This window comes from Anas acuta, chromosome 24 (genome assembly GCF_963932015.1).
Source record: "Anas acuta chromosome 24, bAnaAcu1.1, whole genome shotgun sequence".
NCBI classification, from domain to species: domain Eukaryota; kingdom Metazoa; phylum Chordata; class Aves; order Anseriformes; family Anatidae; genus Anas; species Anas acuta.
Genome location: NC_089002.1, coordinates 2,153,129 through 2,169,871, shown reverse-complemented (window position 1 = coordinate 2,169,871; position 16,743 = coordinate 2,153,129). Strand labels below are relative to the sequence as shown.

General features: G+C 55.4%; 1 protein-coding gene and 1 long non-coding RNA gene across 3 annotated transcripts; one reads left to right on the top strand and one right to left on the bottom strand.

Annotated features, from left to right (window-relative positions):
* Positions 1-708: 708 nt before the first annotated feature.
* LOC137844080 (uncharacterized) lies at positions 709-13,665 on the top strand. 2 transcript variants are annotated; one of them, XR_011089801.1, is made up of 3 exons: positions 709-1,002; positions 1,214-1,308; positions 1,896-3,032. It is a non-coding gene; the product is annotated as an uncharacterized lncRNA (long non-coding RNA). The 2 variants fall into 2 exon arrangements; XR_011089800.1 differs by lacking the exons at positions 1,214-1,308; positions 1,896-3,032 and adding an exon at positions 11,771-13,665.
* Positions 10,483-16,016, bottom strand: LOC137844079 (green-sensitive opsin). The gene is made up of 5 exons (XM_068660044.1): positions 15,656-16,016; positions 13,746-13,914; positions 12,454-12,619; positions 12,085-12,324; positions 10,483-11,894 (listed from the first exon to the last, which is right to left on the bottom strand). Exons 1-5 carry the CDS (start codon positions 16,014-16,016, stop codon positions 11,763-11,765), a joined length of 1,068 nt encoding a protein of 355 aa, XP_068516145.1. The 3' UTR covers positions 10,483-11,762.
* Between the last annotated feature and the right edge of the window lie 727 nt (positions 16,017-16,743).

Here is a 16,743-nt window from a genome sequence, read left to right as displayed (position 1 = left end):
GGTTTTATTAAATTTTTTTTCCTTGTCCTTAACACGGTTTATAACAAGACAGAACACATGTACCGGGTCTAGGAAGGTATATTATGGCCTCGCCTGGGGCCAGGTTACACGGCTCCGGCTGGCGAGCGCGTGCTCTCCCTATTAGCAGCCGGGGTTGATGTGGAAGCGGCTCCCCGGGGACAGCCCGGCTGCTGCAGTGATGGAGAGGGTTCGAGCTGCTTTTCCCGGTGCAGAGGATGCCCTCCATTGAGCTGCTTGGTTACTTTTTTATAAAACCCCATCCATCAGCAGGGCAGACGGCATTTTTCCAGCTCAGGGGGATGGGTTTCTTTCACCACCACTCTTAGCAATGGGGCTTGCGCTGTTCTTCAGTGCCTGTGGAGGTGACACCAGCACGTGCCTTGTCCCTGTGTTTGGGAGCCCGGCAGACCACCCAGCAATGATGCCAGGTGCAAAAGCCAGCCTGGATACCACCTGGATGAGGCTGGGCCCCATGGAAGAATTGCATCACGAATTGCCCAGGCTTCACAGGGAGAAGTCAGCGGGATCTGGGGAGGAACTCAGCCAGGTGTCCAACAAAGCAAGCAAAAATGAGACGGGCTGGGGCTCCCCAATGGATGTGCAGAGAGGCAGAGATGCTTGTGATGGATCTGGCACAGCCCAGACCCTGGGGAGAGGCATCGGCAGTGGGGATGGCAAGCCCAGCAGCCCCACCTGCCCCTAAACATGCAAGGAAAAGCCAGCACGAAGTGGAGGAGGAAGGGAAATGAGCCCCAGCTGGGGACACCCGGGGGTGGGCAGCAGGCAGCTCATGCCCTGCACCCTCCCTCTGATACACAGCTGCTTGGGCCAGGGGGAGGCTTTGCAGGGAGAGGAGCTGGTGAAGCTGTGCAGAGGCCCCTGGGGCTGGCTGGATGCTCACTGTGCAGACCTTTGAGCCGGGCTTTGGCACCCGTCCCCTCTGATGAGCCCTGGGAGCACTGCAGCAGCAATGGGAACATGGTGAGTGCTCTCAGCTTAAAAAGCACCTTCAAAATTTGCCAGGTCAGCACCAGGACAGGCCGTGGGGCTGAGAGTTTTGGTGCAAGGTTTTGGGATGTTTTCCGGAGCAGAGCTTTGCTCCAGAAATCAGCTTTAATTACATGCTGTGCTCAGTGCCCCCCCCCCCCCAGCGCGCCGGGCTGTCGGCAGAGCCATCGCTCATCTCGCCCAGGTTTGCTGCGTCCCACTCGCGCCAGCTCTTATCTCCCTGTTTATTGCTGTGAAGTATTGAAGTCAGAAAGGCTGACTCAGCAACGGAGGCTGGAGGTAATTTTTGCACATCTATCACGGCGACGAGTCCCACTCCTGTCTGCGTTTATTGGCGGCTGTGTCACCTTGCGGCGGGCTCGATCCGGGGCTGGGACCAGTGGTGGCACGGGTGTCCCACGCCTGTCCCAGCCGCTCCAAGCAGGGCAGAGCTCAAAGCACAGCACAGGGCTTGCAGCAGACGTCAGAGCTTTCCATGCCTTGCTGGATGCGGGATGGGATGGAGCTGGAGCGGTGACAGCCTGCTGGTGTGCCACGGTCCCCCAGCGTTGATGGATGGAGCGATCAGCCAGCAGTGTTGTAGCAGGGAGGGGAGAGAGGGGTAAAACTTTGTGTTATCTGAATGAGAGAGCGTGAGAAAGAGTGGCTGAGCCTCTCGGAGAGGGAAAAGCTTTGTTTGTGTGTTTATTCCCCGTTAATTTATTTAAGTGGCACGGAGACCCGCTAATGAAGTGTTGAAGATGGATTGTGGCTGGGTTGTGTTACATGGGGCTCGTAGGATAGTTAATTACCCTGAGAAGCTTGAATGCAATGAATACTTCATAAAGCCAAAGCCAACGGTGAATTATTCATTATCCATTTACCAGGGGTGGCTATGATAAACCCTCCAGGGCCAGGGACTGCGCGTGGGCTCTCCTTCCTGGCTCTCAGCAGACACAGACACCTCACCAGGGAGAAATTACCATCCATCCCGAGCCCTGAATCATGCTCAAGGAGAGAACCCGAGGGGAAAAGAGCCACGAGATGGGAAAACTCAGCAGACCGTGGGCAGAGCGAAGGACCCGACCAGCTTTAAGTCCTGGTGCGGTGCCACGGCTGGATGGTGCCTGGGTGGGGGTTGTAGCAGGGCTGTTGCATCCTGGCTGCTGCTGCTGCAAAAAAAAATAGTCTTTGCTGCCATCTACCTCTCCTGGGCTTCCCTGCAGCTGGCCCGGCTCCGTGGGGAGGCTCTGCCGTGGGCTGTGGGCTCTGGGGGGCTGCCCTGGGAGCCCCAGCACCTCTGGGCCTTGGACTGAGATCCAGATGGAGCCTCGTGATGGCAGCGCTTGGGCTTCTTGGTGCTCCCCTCCGTCCTCACCTTCCTCCTCTGATTCAGTTCCTTCCTTGGTGGCTCTTGGTCCAGCACGGCCTTGGATGCTACTCGCTCCCCTCCAGCATGGGGGGTGCTGCCTTCCCGATCTCTGTGCCTGGGGGAAATAAAGACCAGGAGGGGAGAAAGCCAGCTGCCAGACATCCCGCTTCACCCAGCATCTGCCACCAAAATGTCCTGCTCCAGCTCCAAGGGCAGCTGTTCCCTCCATGCTCCCCATTTCATCATTTTTCTGGCACAGGCAGCACACCCCACACCTGGCTGGGATTTTTTCCTACACCCCCTGGCTGAGCCTGCCCCCCCCCACGCTGATCCCTGCTGGAAGCAGCAGCACTGGGAAGTCCTGGTCCTCTCCTTCCCGCAGCCTTGGCCCTGCTGTCCTGCTGCCCGTGCTGTATTTGCTCCTTTGGTGCCCAATTCAGGCTATCTCCCCCCACCTCTTCCACTCAATTTGTAGTTCGGTGTTATCCCCTGAAATCTCTGCTCCTGCCGATGTTCTCTGCACCTTAAAGAATATTTAACCACCTGTTAAATTATTTATCCCTCCGAGGTTTTGTGCACTCGGGGCAGCTTGCAGGCCTCCTGGAGAATTAACTAGAGCCATAAATCAAAGAGACATTTGAGAAATTTCCCATTGCTTGTGCTGATGGCGGCCTGGCCCCTGAAATGCCACTCGCAGTTTGGGAGCTGGGTGCTGCCACTTGCTGCTATTACTTGTTTAGGAGCTTGTTAAATGTAGGAGTTAAATAGACTCCAGGAAATAGATACGACATGCCAAGTGCTGGCTACGGGGGAAATTGGGTGGCTGCCACCCCTAATGCTCCTTTTCAGGGTGGGTTTTTTCAGGCTTTGCAAAGCACCAACATTGATCACGTCTGAGGGTGACGGCAGCCCAGGGCTGCTCGTGGGCGGCTGTGGGGCAAGGGAACAGCGATGCTCCTGGGGGCCGTGTGCTGGGGTCTGGAGGGATTTGGGGTTGGGAAAGGGGCTCAGAAGTGAAGCTGTGCTAGGGCAGGTGTGGTGCTTGCTGCTGGGGGTACCCTGATCCCAAACCACAGCTGGGGCTGGAGGTGGCGGTGAGCTCTCCTGCTCCTTTTTCAGGACGTGGGTGATGGAGACACTGGCAGGGAAGAGCAGAGTGGGTGCTGATGCTCTGCAGTGCCGGTAAGGAGGGTGCACATTGATCTCCAGGGTTGCAGCCTGCCCCTAGGATGCCCTGCTAAAAACCCCTATAGTCCCAAGCTTTCTGCTCCGACCACTTTGCCCGTTTCCTTGCAGACCACCAGGGCCAGGGATGGAGCAAGGTGTCTGTCCCACTGCGGTGCTCAAGCTGCATGTCCATGGGGTTTGGTGGCCAGCGTGCAGTGGCATTTCCTTGGTCTGACAAACTGAACCTTGTCCTGGGTGTCCCCAGCAGCTGCAGGAAAAAGTTGGGAGCAAAAGGAGGTACAGAGGAGAAACCCAGCAAGGCGGCAGCTGGTGGCTGGGTCAGTCTGCCAGCTCTGTGATTTCTTTTCACTTGTGCATCTCAGCTGAGGATGGAAACTTGGGTGATCTCAGCAGGACAATGAATGTAATTTTTGCACGGGGTGTTTTTGGATGCCTGCCACAGCAGCGGCGTGGCCAGGCTGGAGCAAGGCAGCAGCCCTGCTCAGGCATGCATGCAGGAGCTGCTCAGCAAGGCAAAGCAGGGGACAAATCCTGGCCCTGGGACGTCTCTTTGCAGCACCACGTGGCATGAAATGTGTTTAGGAGTTGCCTCTGGGCAGGGACTGTGGGTAAACAAGCTGTCACACATGCTGCCACGTCCTGGGCAGGGAGCTCTCCGTAGCAGAGATGCAAAAGCGCCCGCGGAGCCGTGCTGATGCCAAGTGACACCCGGGGGGGTCCCTGCTGCAAGGACATTCCTGTCTGGATGATACTCGTACAGATTGCCCTGTGCCCCGAGGTCTGCAGCTCGCTTCTTCACGCCGCTTCTGCGTTTGGGGCTTTTTGTTTGCTTTATGTTGCCTGAGCACAGCAAATCACACTGTGGTGGGAGGCGGGAGCTGCTCTCCTGTCCTGCTCTGTGCCCCCAGCAGAAGGGAGCTGCGTGGGCTGGGAGCTCGGCGCACCCTGGTTTTGGAGGAGGAGGCTGTGTGGGTGCAGTGTGACAAAGCCCTGTCCCCTGCCACCAGCCTCTGCATGACCTGGAGGCCCTGAGCTGGATGTGGCTGCTCCAGCGTAGTGTGGGCTCTCTGCTTATAGCCCCCGCTCAGTGAAGCCTTTCCCTTTGTGCTCCCCGGTTTCTCCCCATGCTCGAAGCTTTCTGCAGGGTGGCAGAGGTGTTTCATCTTTCCCGACACAAGGTGATTTTCTGCCATCAGCGCTTTTCCAGCAGCAGCCACCTGCAGCACAGCTGCTCCCGAGCAGAAAGGAGGCTGCACCCGGAGCCTGCTCTCGCTGCTGACCGAGGAGCAAATCACTCCCGTGATGGGCTTCCCACCGCGACCAAACCTTTCTGCTCTGCCTGCAACATCTTAATGAGATGTTAAGCACAGTTTATCCTTAGTGCCTTCCTGCATTAACTCTCATGCCCACTCTTAGATGCACAGGGGGACCTGGGACAAGCCCCACTGCACCCTGCAGCGCCAGGGTCCCCTCAGGACCGGGGCAGAGCAGCTGGAGAGGGGACAAGCCCCAATCCCACCAAGCCCCAATCCCACCTTCCCTGATGAATTAAATCATGGGGTTCCCTGTGCAAAGCTGCAGACACCCAAGGGAAAGGTTTTTTCCTGTCCTGAGCACTGTTGCAGCAAGGCTTTGGTGCTGCCCTGTGCCCTTTGCATCCCACCCGGTGCAGTCCCGCTGCTTATTCCCCATAGAAATGAGGATTTCAGTCCATCACGTCTGCCCGGTGGGCAGTGAGCTGCCAAGCAAGGGAGAGGGAGCCTGCAGCAGCCAGCCGGAGAGCTGGGAGAAAGTGCTAGGTAATAGAGGTATTTATTATAGGAGGGAGGAAATTTATATGCTATTCCTGCTTCTTCAGCTCTCAGTCATTGCCAAGGGGAGAGGAGGAGTGGGCAGCTTGTGCAGGAAATAGCCAGAAGTCTGTTTTCTGCCCATTTGTCAGTCTGATGAACAAGAAAAATATAGGTGGCCTTGATAAAGGAGAAAGAGAGAGTCTGGAGGAGGCTGGCGTGTGCCTCGGTGGCCGTTCAAAGCCACGAGCAGCCCTGGGTTCACGGGGCAGCTGCTCTGCACTGGGGCCAGACCCCAAGGCTGGAACCATCCCGGTGGGGTCCTCCCCCCATGCTGGGGGCAGAAAGCTGTGAGCATGGGGAGAGGGCAGGGGCAAAGAGGGCTGCAGGAGGTGGGAGATGGGCAGAAAGGGCTTCTGGAGGGAGCTCATGGGCTGCAGAGGGGACAGGCTGGAGGAGAGCTCTGGATAAGGATGGTGTTGGTGCCTGGAGCTGTCACCACAAGGCTGCACATCTCCCCTCGGCGAGGCTCTGCCTGTTAGTTTATCTGAAGTGCTTGGCATCTACCAGAGAAAAGCACTAGGGAGTGAAAAACCCACCAAGTATTAAGTGCTAATAATTCCCCGCTTTTATTTGCGGTTATCCACCTACATGAAAGAGGCTGGGTTTTTGCTGACACTTTCTTGCTGGGAATTGAATGCTGCCTGAATCATCCATCCAGGGCCATTTGCTCATAAAAGTAAGGAATTGCTGTTTGAATCTTTTTATTCCTGCTAACGTGACACATGCAGCAGTGACGGATCTGGAGGGCCTTTATGCAGGCTGGGATGCCCGTGCAGGCACGGAGCAGGAACGTGGGTGCTGGTGCACCCTCCTGGGGGTGCAGATGCTGCCCAGGTCTATTTGGGTTCAGCCTCGTGGAGGAGAAGCTTCTGGGGCTATTTCTGGGGAAATCTGGGCCCCACCAGGCTGTACCTGCAGCTTTTCCAAGAAGCTCCTTGAAGCAGCCTGAGGGGCATCTTCTCCCCCTGGGTACCGGGATCTGTGCATCTCCGAGCAGGGCTGGGGTGGGATTTGGACCCCCCCCAGCCCTGTGAATGTGACAGCACACAGGGGAGGATGGATTTTTATTATTATTTTTTTAAATCTTGATGCTTCCAGAGCTGCTGGCTTGGCTGGACAACGAGATGCTTTTCCTTTGGCAGAGATAAATAGGTAAAGCCATACCCTCCGGCATCCTGGCTGCTGCTTCTGTGCTCAGATGTGATAAATTCATCCCGGGAGAGACCTGAGACAGCCCGGCCCGAGGGGGCTCAGCCCGGGGCAGGATGAGTGCTGTGCGCTGTGGCATCGGGCCAGGTCCTGCTCTCCAGCCCTGCAGCCTCGTGCCTGTCCCTGCCAGAGCCGAAACCTCCCTCAGCCATGAGGATGTCTCCAAATTAGGGACGTTATTAACTACAAGCTGCTTTTCCCCCGACTGCTGCTTGCACAAACGATAACTGATTTAAAATGAATTGAGCCAATTACTGCAGTTTTTCCTAAAACAGATGATGGCAATCCTCTGGTAAGGAGGAGCAATCCCAGCTGCAGCGTGGATAAGAGTTAGACACTGAAATGCCCTTTGGGCCTGAATTTCCAGCTGTCTCGGTTTTCTGGTCTACGTCTAGCTGCTTTTCCTCAATCGCATGTGAATTTAGGCAGCAGCAGCCAGGGGCTGCTGACTGGGCTAAGCCACCGCAGGCTGCAGAAGGTGACAGTGTCTGCTCTCTGTGCAATTATTTGCTAGGAATGAGCGATGCTGCAATGATCCTTGCTGTTCGCATGCGAGCAGTGCCTGAAAATATTGATGTAGTTATGGAAAAGCAGAAAGAAATAACACCTGAATTATTTTTATTCAGCCTTGAGGATGGGTTGGGGGATTTGGCATGGCAGTTCCTTGGTGCTTGTGCATGGGGAAGTTCCTGTGTGGGAAAGGTGGGGTGTCCGTGGGCTCCAGAAGGGTACCTCCTGCCCCAGGTTGTTTAACCAAGTGCTTATTTCCTAGCTACAACCGCCTGGTGTGCTGGTTTCATATCCTATCTGCACACAAAGTTCATCAAACTTTAAAGAACAAAAACCTGCCACTGGATGTCTTGTCCTTGCCACGCAAGGTGCTTCGGTAAAAAGGAAACCTAATGAAGATGAATTCGAGCTTAACGGTGTGCAAATGAGTTAAGGAATCTTGAAATCAGCTTCCCATTTGTCTGCCTTTCCAAAGCCTGGGAAATACTGATTTGTGCCAGTGCATCGTGTTCCCAGCAGAAAGAGCAAGGAGGGACACGGCTGCCTCCAGGACAGGGACAGGTCGGATCCTGCATTGCCTCTGCACCAGCTGAGTTTGCCACAAGCTCCGAGCCGCTGGCAGTTTGGGCTGGGGCATGCAAACACAGCAGGTCCCCAGCTTGTTGCTGTAGCTGTTGTGCTCCCCGGTTTGGCTGCAGCCCCCCACCCCAGGATTCCCTCTCCTGGGGGCACCTCCTGGGTCCCAGCCCCCAGCATAGCCCCGTTCTTGCAGCCCACCTGGAAAGCTTTTGGCATAGAGGCTGGATGAGCTGCTGCAAAATCAGTGAGTGATTAAAACCCCTTTGGGCAATGCACACAACTGTACTGTTTTATTATATTGCCATCTGAGCAGTAAAAATACACAGATAAACACATCTAAACCAATCTGAAACATGGGGTCAGGAATCTGGGCTCCTGCTGCTCCTCCTTTTAATCTCCTCTTAAGTGATATATCTTCTGATTGCTTTTGTCAGCTCTTTAAATTTAATAACTGAAATAACCATCTTTTCCTATTGTTCACTTATTTATAAGTGTGGGATCAATAAAGAATATCTTTAAAAGCCCCTGGATTTGAAAAATGAGGGGTGCATGGCCTGGAAGGCAGCTGTGAGGAAATTATGACTTTGCACTTCCAACAGTGCTCAAAATAAGGTGGAAGAAGAAAAAAAGGAAAGCTCCCTTCAGTGAGATGCTTTCAGTAACCAAAAAACCAGAATCGATGAGGCTTTAATTTGTAGTCACAGATTGCCTGGTTGCTGCACTTCTGCCCTGTCCCTGCATGGGCCAAATTGTGTGGTTTTGGGGAAAGTGGGGCTGCTGCTTGGCTGCCTGGAGTTCTTGCAGGGGGGTGCTAAAGGGGAGGTGAGCATCATTAACCACTGCTGCGGGGCTGCTCTCCTGGGGTGGGTTTATCCATTTATTCCCATCTTCAGCCTCTTCCCTGAGGGAAGCAGCTCCTCCTTTGCCTCGTGGATGATCGCAGGCTGCCTGCACCTCTGAGCACGTCGCCAGCTCTGCTCGTGCAACCCGTGCAGGCGGCACCCACCTCGAGAAGGCTCCTTGCACTGGGATGGATGCAGCAAGGAGGTAAAACTGTTCTAAAACAGGAATTCCCTCTGAGAAGCATCCTTGAGACTGCAGGGGCAGGCCAGGTGCTTGTGACCTCTGCTGGCTTTACAGATTTTAAAAAAACAAAAAACAAAAAACAAAACTTTTTGCAAAGGTTTTGCACATCTGGCGAGGCAGCTGGCTGGGGGTGGCCAGAAGGGATTGCTGCAAGCATCTCCTGCTGCCTGGCCAGCTGCAGCATCACGAGCAGAGACAGCGCAGGGCTGGGGCACTCTGCTCATTCCCTCTCCTGAAAAGCCCCCAGCCCACCTCCGAGGGGGTCCCTGGCCCCGTGGGCTGCTGCTCTCCCCCTCCAGGGTCTGCTGCAATGCTGTTGGTTCTGCTGGCATCGCTGCATCGCAGCAAAAGCCAAGCAGCCTTTGTAACTGCAATATTGTACAAGAAGAAAAAAAGAGAGAGGGGTCTGCAGCTTAGCACAGTGCTGTGTTTCGGGGGAGAAAGGGGGGAGGAGGGTTATGGAGGGCTGCGTTCTCACAATATATTGCACTTAAAAGTCCATGGGGTGGGATAAGTGATGCCAATGGGGCTTCTTTGCTTCCTTTGTACACCGTGTGTTCAGTCACCTGCTGTAAAACAGCCCCGGTGCTTCCACTCCTCCGCTTCAAAGAACAGAAGGAAAAGGGCTCGGTGCTCCGGCAGTGCAGGGAAGGAGGCTCCTGAGACCCGGGGAGAGGGGAGGACGAGCCATGAATTATTCAGCGTGGCTGTCGGTGTGAGAGCGGAGCTGAGACCAGCTCCGGCAGTGACCCCAGCATCGGGCTCTGGCCAGGAGCCCTGAATTTGGGCGATGCAGGCTCAGTCCTGCTGGGAGCAGAGGCACAAGGGAGCCCGGAGAGCTGGGGCTGGGGGCTTCTGTCCCTGCATCCCTGCCCTGGGGGCAAGCCTGGGGGCAAAGCTTCCCATCGGCTTTGGTTGCTTTGGCCCAAAAGAGGAGGAAAAATGGCTGAGAAGGGGCACGTGTGTGCTGAAAGGAGGGGGGTGGCTGCAGGTGAGAGCCCCAGAAGTGAACGTGGCTGGGATCGCCCTCCAGCCGGCTCGGTAACAAATTCCCTGACACAGGGAACAATTTTTCCCTGACTCTGCCAGTTCCTTAACACTGCCGACTCTAAGGGCCCCGTGGGGAGGGGAACTTTCTGCAAAAAGCTCTCTGCTGCAGCTTTATTTAAGGCTGTGTGGTGGACGCCGAGATATTAAAGGCCAAAAAAAAGCCACTGTAATGGATGGTGCTAGGCTGGGCAGCGAGCACCTCTGCCCCTGTGGCCACGATACAACAGCCACAGCAGCTGCCCTGTGCCTTTTCCCTGTCTCTTTTTGCTCCTAACCCCTTTTGGTGCTTCAGCTCACTGGGGACAGTCACTGGTCTCACCTCTGTGATCTGTGCTTGATAATTCCCAGGTCCCCTTTTCCTGGCTTTTGAGGCAGCCCTGGGCTGGTCCCTACCAGCAGCGTGGTGTTTTCTCAGCTGGACATCAGCATCTTGTCGACACGGCCCAAGAGAAAGGAAAAGCACTGAGCATCTTTATTTTTCTCTGTGCTGCTTCTGTTTATTTCTTACTTTTTAATCCCTACTTCTCATCTGTAGAAGTCCTTGTGCTGACACGATGTTATTTATTTATAAAATATGTACAGGAAAGTGCTTGGGTACCGGTCCCACCCTCCAAGGCTGGCCGTGCTCGTCCAGCCAGCAGGAGCGAAGGTGAAAGACGATTTCTGTGCCTTGGAGCTGGGAGAAGGAGGAGAAGGAAAGGGCTGAGAAAGATAGAGACTTCAAAGTATGTGAGCAAATATTTACAGGTTCCAAGACACACACACAAAAAAAATATATCTACAGTGTTGTCTTGGGGATACAGGGAGTCAGGCTTGAAGTAGAGCCTGCTCACAGCTCCATTTGTTATATTGATTTATAAAGACTACGGGTATTGATTTCTGCTGGCTGTGCTGTCAGCAGGGTGCGCAGCCCCAGCGAGACCCAGGCTCGGGTGCTGGCAAGGGGCAGCCGAGACCGCTCCAGCCACGGATTCGTGCTGCTGGGGATTTTGCGGCGGTGCTGTCTTTGTTTATGCTTAGTTTTTTTTTGCAAATGAGGGCTGAATGCTTCTGAGGCACTCCCTTGAGCACCAGGGAGAGGAGGATGCTAGCAGGGAGCGTGTTTCTGAGCGGATGGGAGGCAAATATTCTACTTCAGGGTTTCCCACTGGCTGCTGCTGTTTTAACGTGATGTGAACCAAGCTGAGGTCTTTGCTGGCACTTGGGGCAAGTAGGGAGCATCCCCAAAACCTGACCAGCTCCCGGGAGCTGGGGATGGGATGTGGATTTTGGTGCCTGCAGAGGTGCTACAGAGGCTGCAGAGCATGGGATGGAAATGGTGCTGTGGATCTGCTTGTGAAGCCACAGCGAGAGAAGCATCCACCCTCCTTGCTGCCACCCTGCAGCTCTGCACGAGCACGTGGAGGCCACGAGGAAAGGTTTTGCATGCAAATCCTGGGGCAAGAGATGCTTTAAAGCAGATTTCCCTCCTGGACCAGTAGGTGCCATGAAAGGACACCCCCCTACCCCAAACAGCCTGGAGCTTGCTCTTTCCCCCGTGCTGTTGCACCCCAGCTCTGGTTGCAGACTGGCTGCCCAGTATGGGATTAGCACAGCATCGATGTGCAGGGAGCGAGGTGCCCCAGGGCTGGTGTTTGCAGGGGGCAGGATGCTGCTTGCACCTGGGGGTGCCCTGGTGCTGGACTGCAGCAGCGTGGAAGGGCTCAGAGTGCCAGGTTGGTACCCATGGGGACAAGGGGAAGCCGTGGCAGTGTGCACGAGGCTGCTTTGCCAGGCAGGAGCGCAGGATGGCAGGAGGGGGCTGCGGGTGTGCAAGGGAGTGACTGCATGGGGTCAGGTTGTGGGTGTGAGGGTGTCTGTCTTGGTCCCCGAGCTCGGTGGTCACCCCAGTTCAAACTGTCCATGGTCTATGCAGGTGAAACTTGGCTGGAGGAGACGGAGGAGACCTCGGTCTTGCTCTGCGATACAGCGGAGGACACATCTTCGTCCCCAAAGGGGTTCTTGCCGCAGCAGATCGTGGTGATCATGCAGTTACGGAACTGAAGGGGGGAGACAAAAGGAGAACAATGGCACCCGAGGGCAGCAGAGGTGAGCTCTGAGACCGAGAGCCCTGAGCTTGCTGCTCCCCTGGGCTGAGATGGAACAGGGGAGGACCAAGGTGCCCACGGTGACACTGGGTGTACTGGGAAGCCCCACGCAGGGGAGAAGCTGTGCCCTGGGACGTCTCACCTGCTTGTTCATGAGGACGTAGATGATGGGGTTGTAGAGGGAGGAGCTCTTGGAGAAGAAGGCAGGCACTGACATGAGCGTGGCGGTGAAGTCTGCTCCCTTGTTGGTGAAGATCCAGAATGCCACCACGGCGTAGGGCGTCCAGGCCAGCATGAAGCCCAGCACCATCAGGATCACCATCCGCGTCACCTCCTTCTCTGCCTTCTGCGTGGTGGCCGACTCCTGCTGCTGCGCGGCTGCCTGCGGGTGGGGGGCAGTGAGGGGCAGCCCTCAACCTTCCCCCTCCTCAGCATCACCTCCCTTCTCCTGCCCGTGCTGCCCCCCCCAGTGCCCATTCACCCCTCCGTGTGCCCCCACCCCGGCTGTTACCTCTCGGACTTTGCAAATGAGGCGCCCGTAGGAGAAGAAAATGACCACGACCGGGATGATGAAGTGGATGATGAACATGTAGAGGACGTAGGACTCGTTGTGGTAGTCGGGGTTGTGGGTGTAGTAGTCTGGGCCGCAGGAGCACTGCATCCCCTCGGGCATGTATCTGCCAGCGAGAAAGGTTAGGACCATCACCAGGACCCTCCCTGGGACAACAGGAGGGGTTCAACCTGGGGACTGGATTCCCCAAGGAAGGGGGGATGCTCCCAGAGTGGCACGTGTCTGAGGGGAGCTGCTCCCCAGCTTCTTCTCTGCACCCTGTGCCCCTGGCCTGGCTGGCTGTGCAGCACAGCTCCCGTGGGACCTGCAGCCTGCAGCACCGCTCACACCGTGCCGACACGTTGCGCTCGGGTGCAGAGCATCGTTTTGTTGTGACACTGCTTCCTCCCACGGGCAGCGGGCTATTTATCTCCTTCCTACGTGGCTGAGCACTTGCCTGCCAGGAGCCACCTGCTCTCTCCCTCTGCAGATGGAGGGAAGCTGAGCAGGAACGAGAGCTGCTGGCTCTGTGGGTCTGAGCTCTGGAGGGCTTGGTCCCTGCAGCTGTGTTGGGCAATGGGATGCACAGCTCACATCCTGGGTGCAAGACAGGTCAGGCTGGGTGGGAAGCCAAGGACCTGCCTGGCCCTGAATCTTTATCCAAAGCCAGAGAGGAGCTGTGTGCCCATGTTGTGTTTTAGGGGGATGATGGAGGGACTTTGTTGCTCCAAAGCCACCTCCTGCCTGTGCCCAAAGAGGTGATAGGGGCTTGTTATGACCCAAGGGTGGGCTTGTTATGACCTAGGGGTGGCAGCTAGGGTTGGAGCTGCAGCTCTAGGGAAATCACTTGTCTCACTCCTCCTTTTCACTCCTCGATGTTCTGGGTGGGCTTCGGCTGATGCATCAGCTCCTGGCAGGGGCTGTGGGTGCGTGCAAGAGCCAGGACTGAAATTCACTGCAGTGCTGGGAGCAGAACAGATGGGTTTGCAGGAGAGCATGGCAGGGATGCTGGTAAAGGTGCTGCAGGGCTCCCAGCAGCCACACTACAGCAGCAGCACATGAGCAAGGCCACGCTTGCTCCCCAGAGCAACCTTGTCTGGGGCGCTGGTTGCTCAAACACCCTTTATGATCTGTAGAGAGAAATGGGACCTTCACGGCACAGGTGGGACGAGCCATGCCTAGCAAAGCCATTCTTTCCCTGCAGGGTGTAAAGGGCAATTGCAGCTGGAGATGCCGAGCATCCCCCGACTCACCTGGACCAGCCGAAGAGGGGAGGTGCAGCACAGGAGAAGGCCATTATCCAGGTGAAAGCGATGCCCATCATGGCATGGGTCGCGGAGAAGCGGAAATTTCCCATGGGCTTGCAGACGACGATGTAGCGTTCGATGGCCAGGACCACCAGGGACCACAGGGCAACCTGGCCTGCGGGAGGGAGGGAGGAAGGGAAGGAGGGCGTGCGGTGGTGGTGAGAGCTCCTCTGGGCTAGTGCTTCCCTTCGTGGGCACAGCGAAGAGCAGCGGGGATGGAGGGGTGGGGGATCAGCAAGGGATAACCCGCATCCCATGCAGCAGCTGAGAAGCTCTCTCAGACATATAAAAGGTCTGGGAGCTGAGGAAGCATCTGCATTGTGCTGGGATGCTGGTGATGGAGGAGGGGATTGTTGTGTTTTTCATCATTTAAAAAACAAAACAAAACAAAACAAACAACAAACAGGGAGTAAGGGTGCAAGGAAGCATAGTTTCCGGCAACAATGCCAGATGCATTCAGACCTGTTTGATGCCTTTAAATGTGTGTTTCAGGAGTCTTCTGCCAGTGCTGGATCAGGGGGAGGCATGCGGGGGAGGCTGTGTGGGTGAGTGTGCATGCACATGTATTTATAAGGGATAATTAAACTTCAGGGGATTGGGAGCGTTTAGTCGGTGCTGTAAGCCTGCTAATGCCCCCAGCTGTGATAATCTGCTGATAACTACACCCTGTGCTAGGATTCACTGGAGACCTGCTGCTCAGTGACTGCTTCCCATCAAACTTTCTTCCCTGTGCTCAGGAGCCACCGCTTGCTTTAGCAGATAGGAAACCTGGAAGGGCGAATAATGTTGCTGGAAAACCCCTAGGCTCACTCAATTGGAAACGGTGCAGACCCACAGGGTCTTCCAATCCTAAGCCATTCCCTGGCCTGTGGCTTGGATCAGGATGCTTAGCTTTGTTTTTGCCTAGCAGAAGATCCTTCTTTTGTTGAGATCCACATCGTTGCAGGAAATACCCTGCTTAGGGGGAAAAAATTAAAGTCTTTGCAGTGGTTGTGAGTGTCTGCAGCAAGGATTAGCGGCTGCCAGATAAATCGCAAAATGTAGTGTGGGCCTGGCTGGCTGCGGGGGTTTGGGTGTAAAATGGATTTTCCCTGTTCTGCAGGGGGGCTTTCTGCAGGGTGAAGCATTAGCAGTGCTTGCATCCCTGAGAAATGGAATAAGGAAGCTCCCAAAGGCACCCAAACTGGGTGCAACTGGGGCAGAGCTGAGCAGTTGCTGCAAAGTCTGGAATCCTCCTTCCCCTCCGTGTTGCTGCTCTTCTCTTCTGGTTAAGGGCTGCCACATCTCCCTTTTGCTCCAGGATGAGCTGTGCCCCTCTCCTTATCTTGCTCTCCTCCTCTCCATGCCCATGCCCCTTCTGCAGGTTCCCTCTCCTTTCCTGGGATGTCTCTTCCATCTCTGAACCCTCCCAAATGCTTCACCTTGTTCCAAAAAGGGAAGCCTTTTGGTAAAGATGTTTGGCACTGACTCAAGGACACCACATCTACATCCCCAGCAGGTCTTTGCTAGTTGCATGACCTTGATGTGAGACCCCTGAATGAACCCTGGGCAGCTTGGCCAAATGACCCCAGGCCTGATCCTGCAAACCAGGATCCCTTCCCAGGCCTGCTCGTTTCCTTGCCCTGCGAGTGGTGAGGTGGCTGCATCTTGGCATCAAGATCAAACTTGCCTAAATCTCTTCATCCCCATCTTCAAGCCGCAGGGAAGAAGCATCTTGCATGAGGAGCCCCATGCCGGTGGGACCATCCCAACAGCACCACAAAGGCATGGAGCTGGGCTCCTAAAGCCCTGAAGAAGCAAAATCACCCGCTGCCAAGCCTGGCCTCAGACCCAGTCTCCCACCCCCCAGCCCTTACCTCCCAGCGTGGCGAAGAAGCCCTCCACGGCACAGCCAACGGGGCCGAAGACGAAGTATCCGTTCCAGGCCGTGTAGAAGGTGACCGTGAAGCCAAAACAGGCCATGAAGAGGTCAGCCACCGCCAGGTTGACCAGGATGTAGTTGAGCGGCTGCCGGAGCTTCTTGTGTTTGAAGGTGACCAGGAGGGTGAGGAGGTTGATGGGCAGGCCGGTGGAGATGAGGAAGAAGATGTAGCAGCACACAAGGCGGTATTTCCAGGGCTCGGCTAGGTAATACTGGGGGTACTCGAAGGGGCTCCGCACCACCCCTGTCTTGTTGGACATAGGCACGTAAAAATTGATACCTTCCGTCCCGTTCATCCTGCCAGTATTATGGCAGCTGCTGTGCTTTTAAGGGTACTTTTAAAGCAAATGTTCTTTTTTTTTCTTTTTTTAATTAATTTTGTTTCAACCCTGATTACAAAAAAAAAAAAAAAAAGGGGGGGGGGGTGTGGGGGGAGCCCCAACCCAGTGTTTAAAAAATAAAAAATAAATAAAATACCCCTCCCCTCACTCCAAAACTGAATTAAGTGCTAAGAACAACAGTAAATCCCAAGGGAAGGAGAGGTGGTGCGCTGGCCCCGCACCACATCGAGGGCTGGCGGTGCCGAGGGAGGTTTTATACCCTTGGTCTTCCTTGAGGGAGTGCGGGGGGAGGCCGGATTAGGGGCTAGGCTAAGTTTGTATGACAAGGGCAACGGGATTGAGAGGGGCTGATGGTTTAAGAACCCTCTAAGCAGCCAGTTGGCCCCAAAACCTGCATTAAAGCGTATTAATTTCCATTAAGTGTTTAATATTGTTTAAGGAGTTGGGGGGAGGAAGGGAAGGGCTTGGGGAGCCCTTTGGAAGAGGGGTGAAGGCAGGAGAAGAGATGGTGAGTTGGGGAGCAGTTTCTTTGGGTGACCAATGGGGGAAATGGGTCCGTGTTTGAGTCTATGGTGGACCATAGCCTTTGGGGGGGTCCCTGGGTGGTTGAAGGACTCCATCAGAGCCTTGGGGTCCATCAGAGCCAAGGGGTGCCCAGCCCTGCTCTGCCATCCTCAGGCAG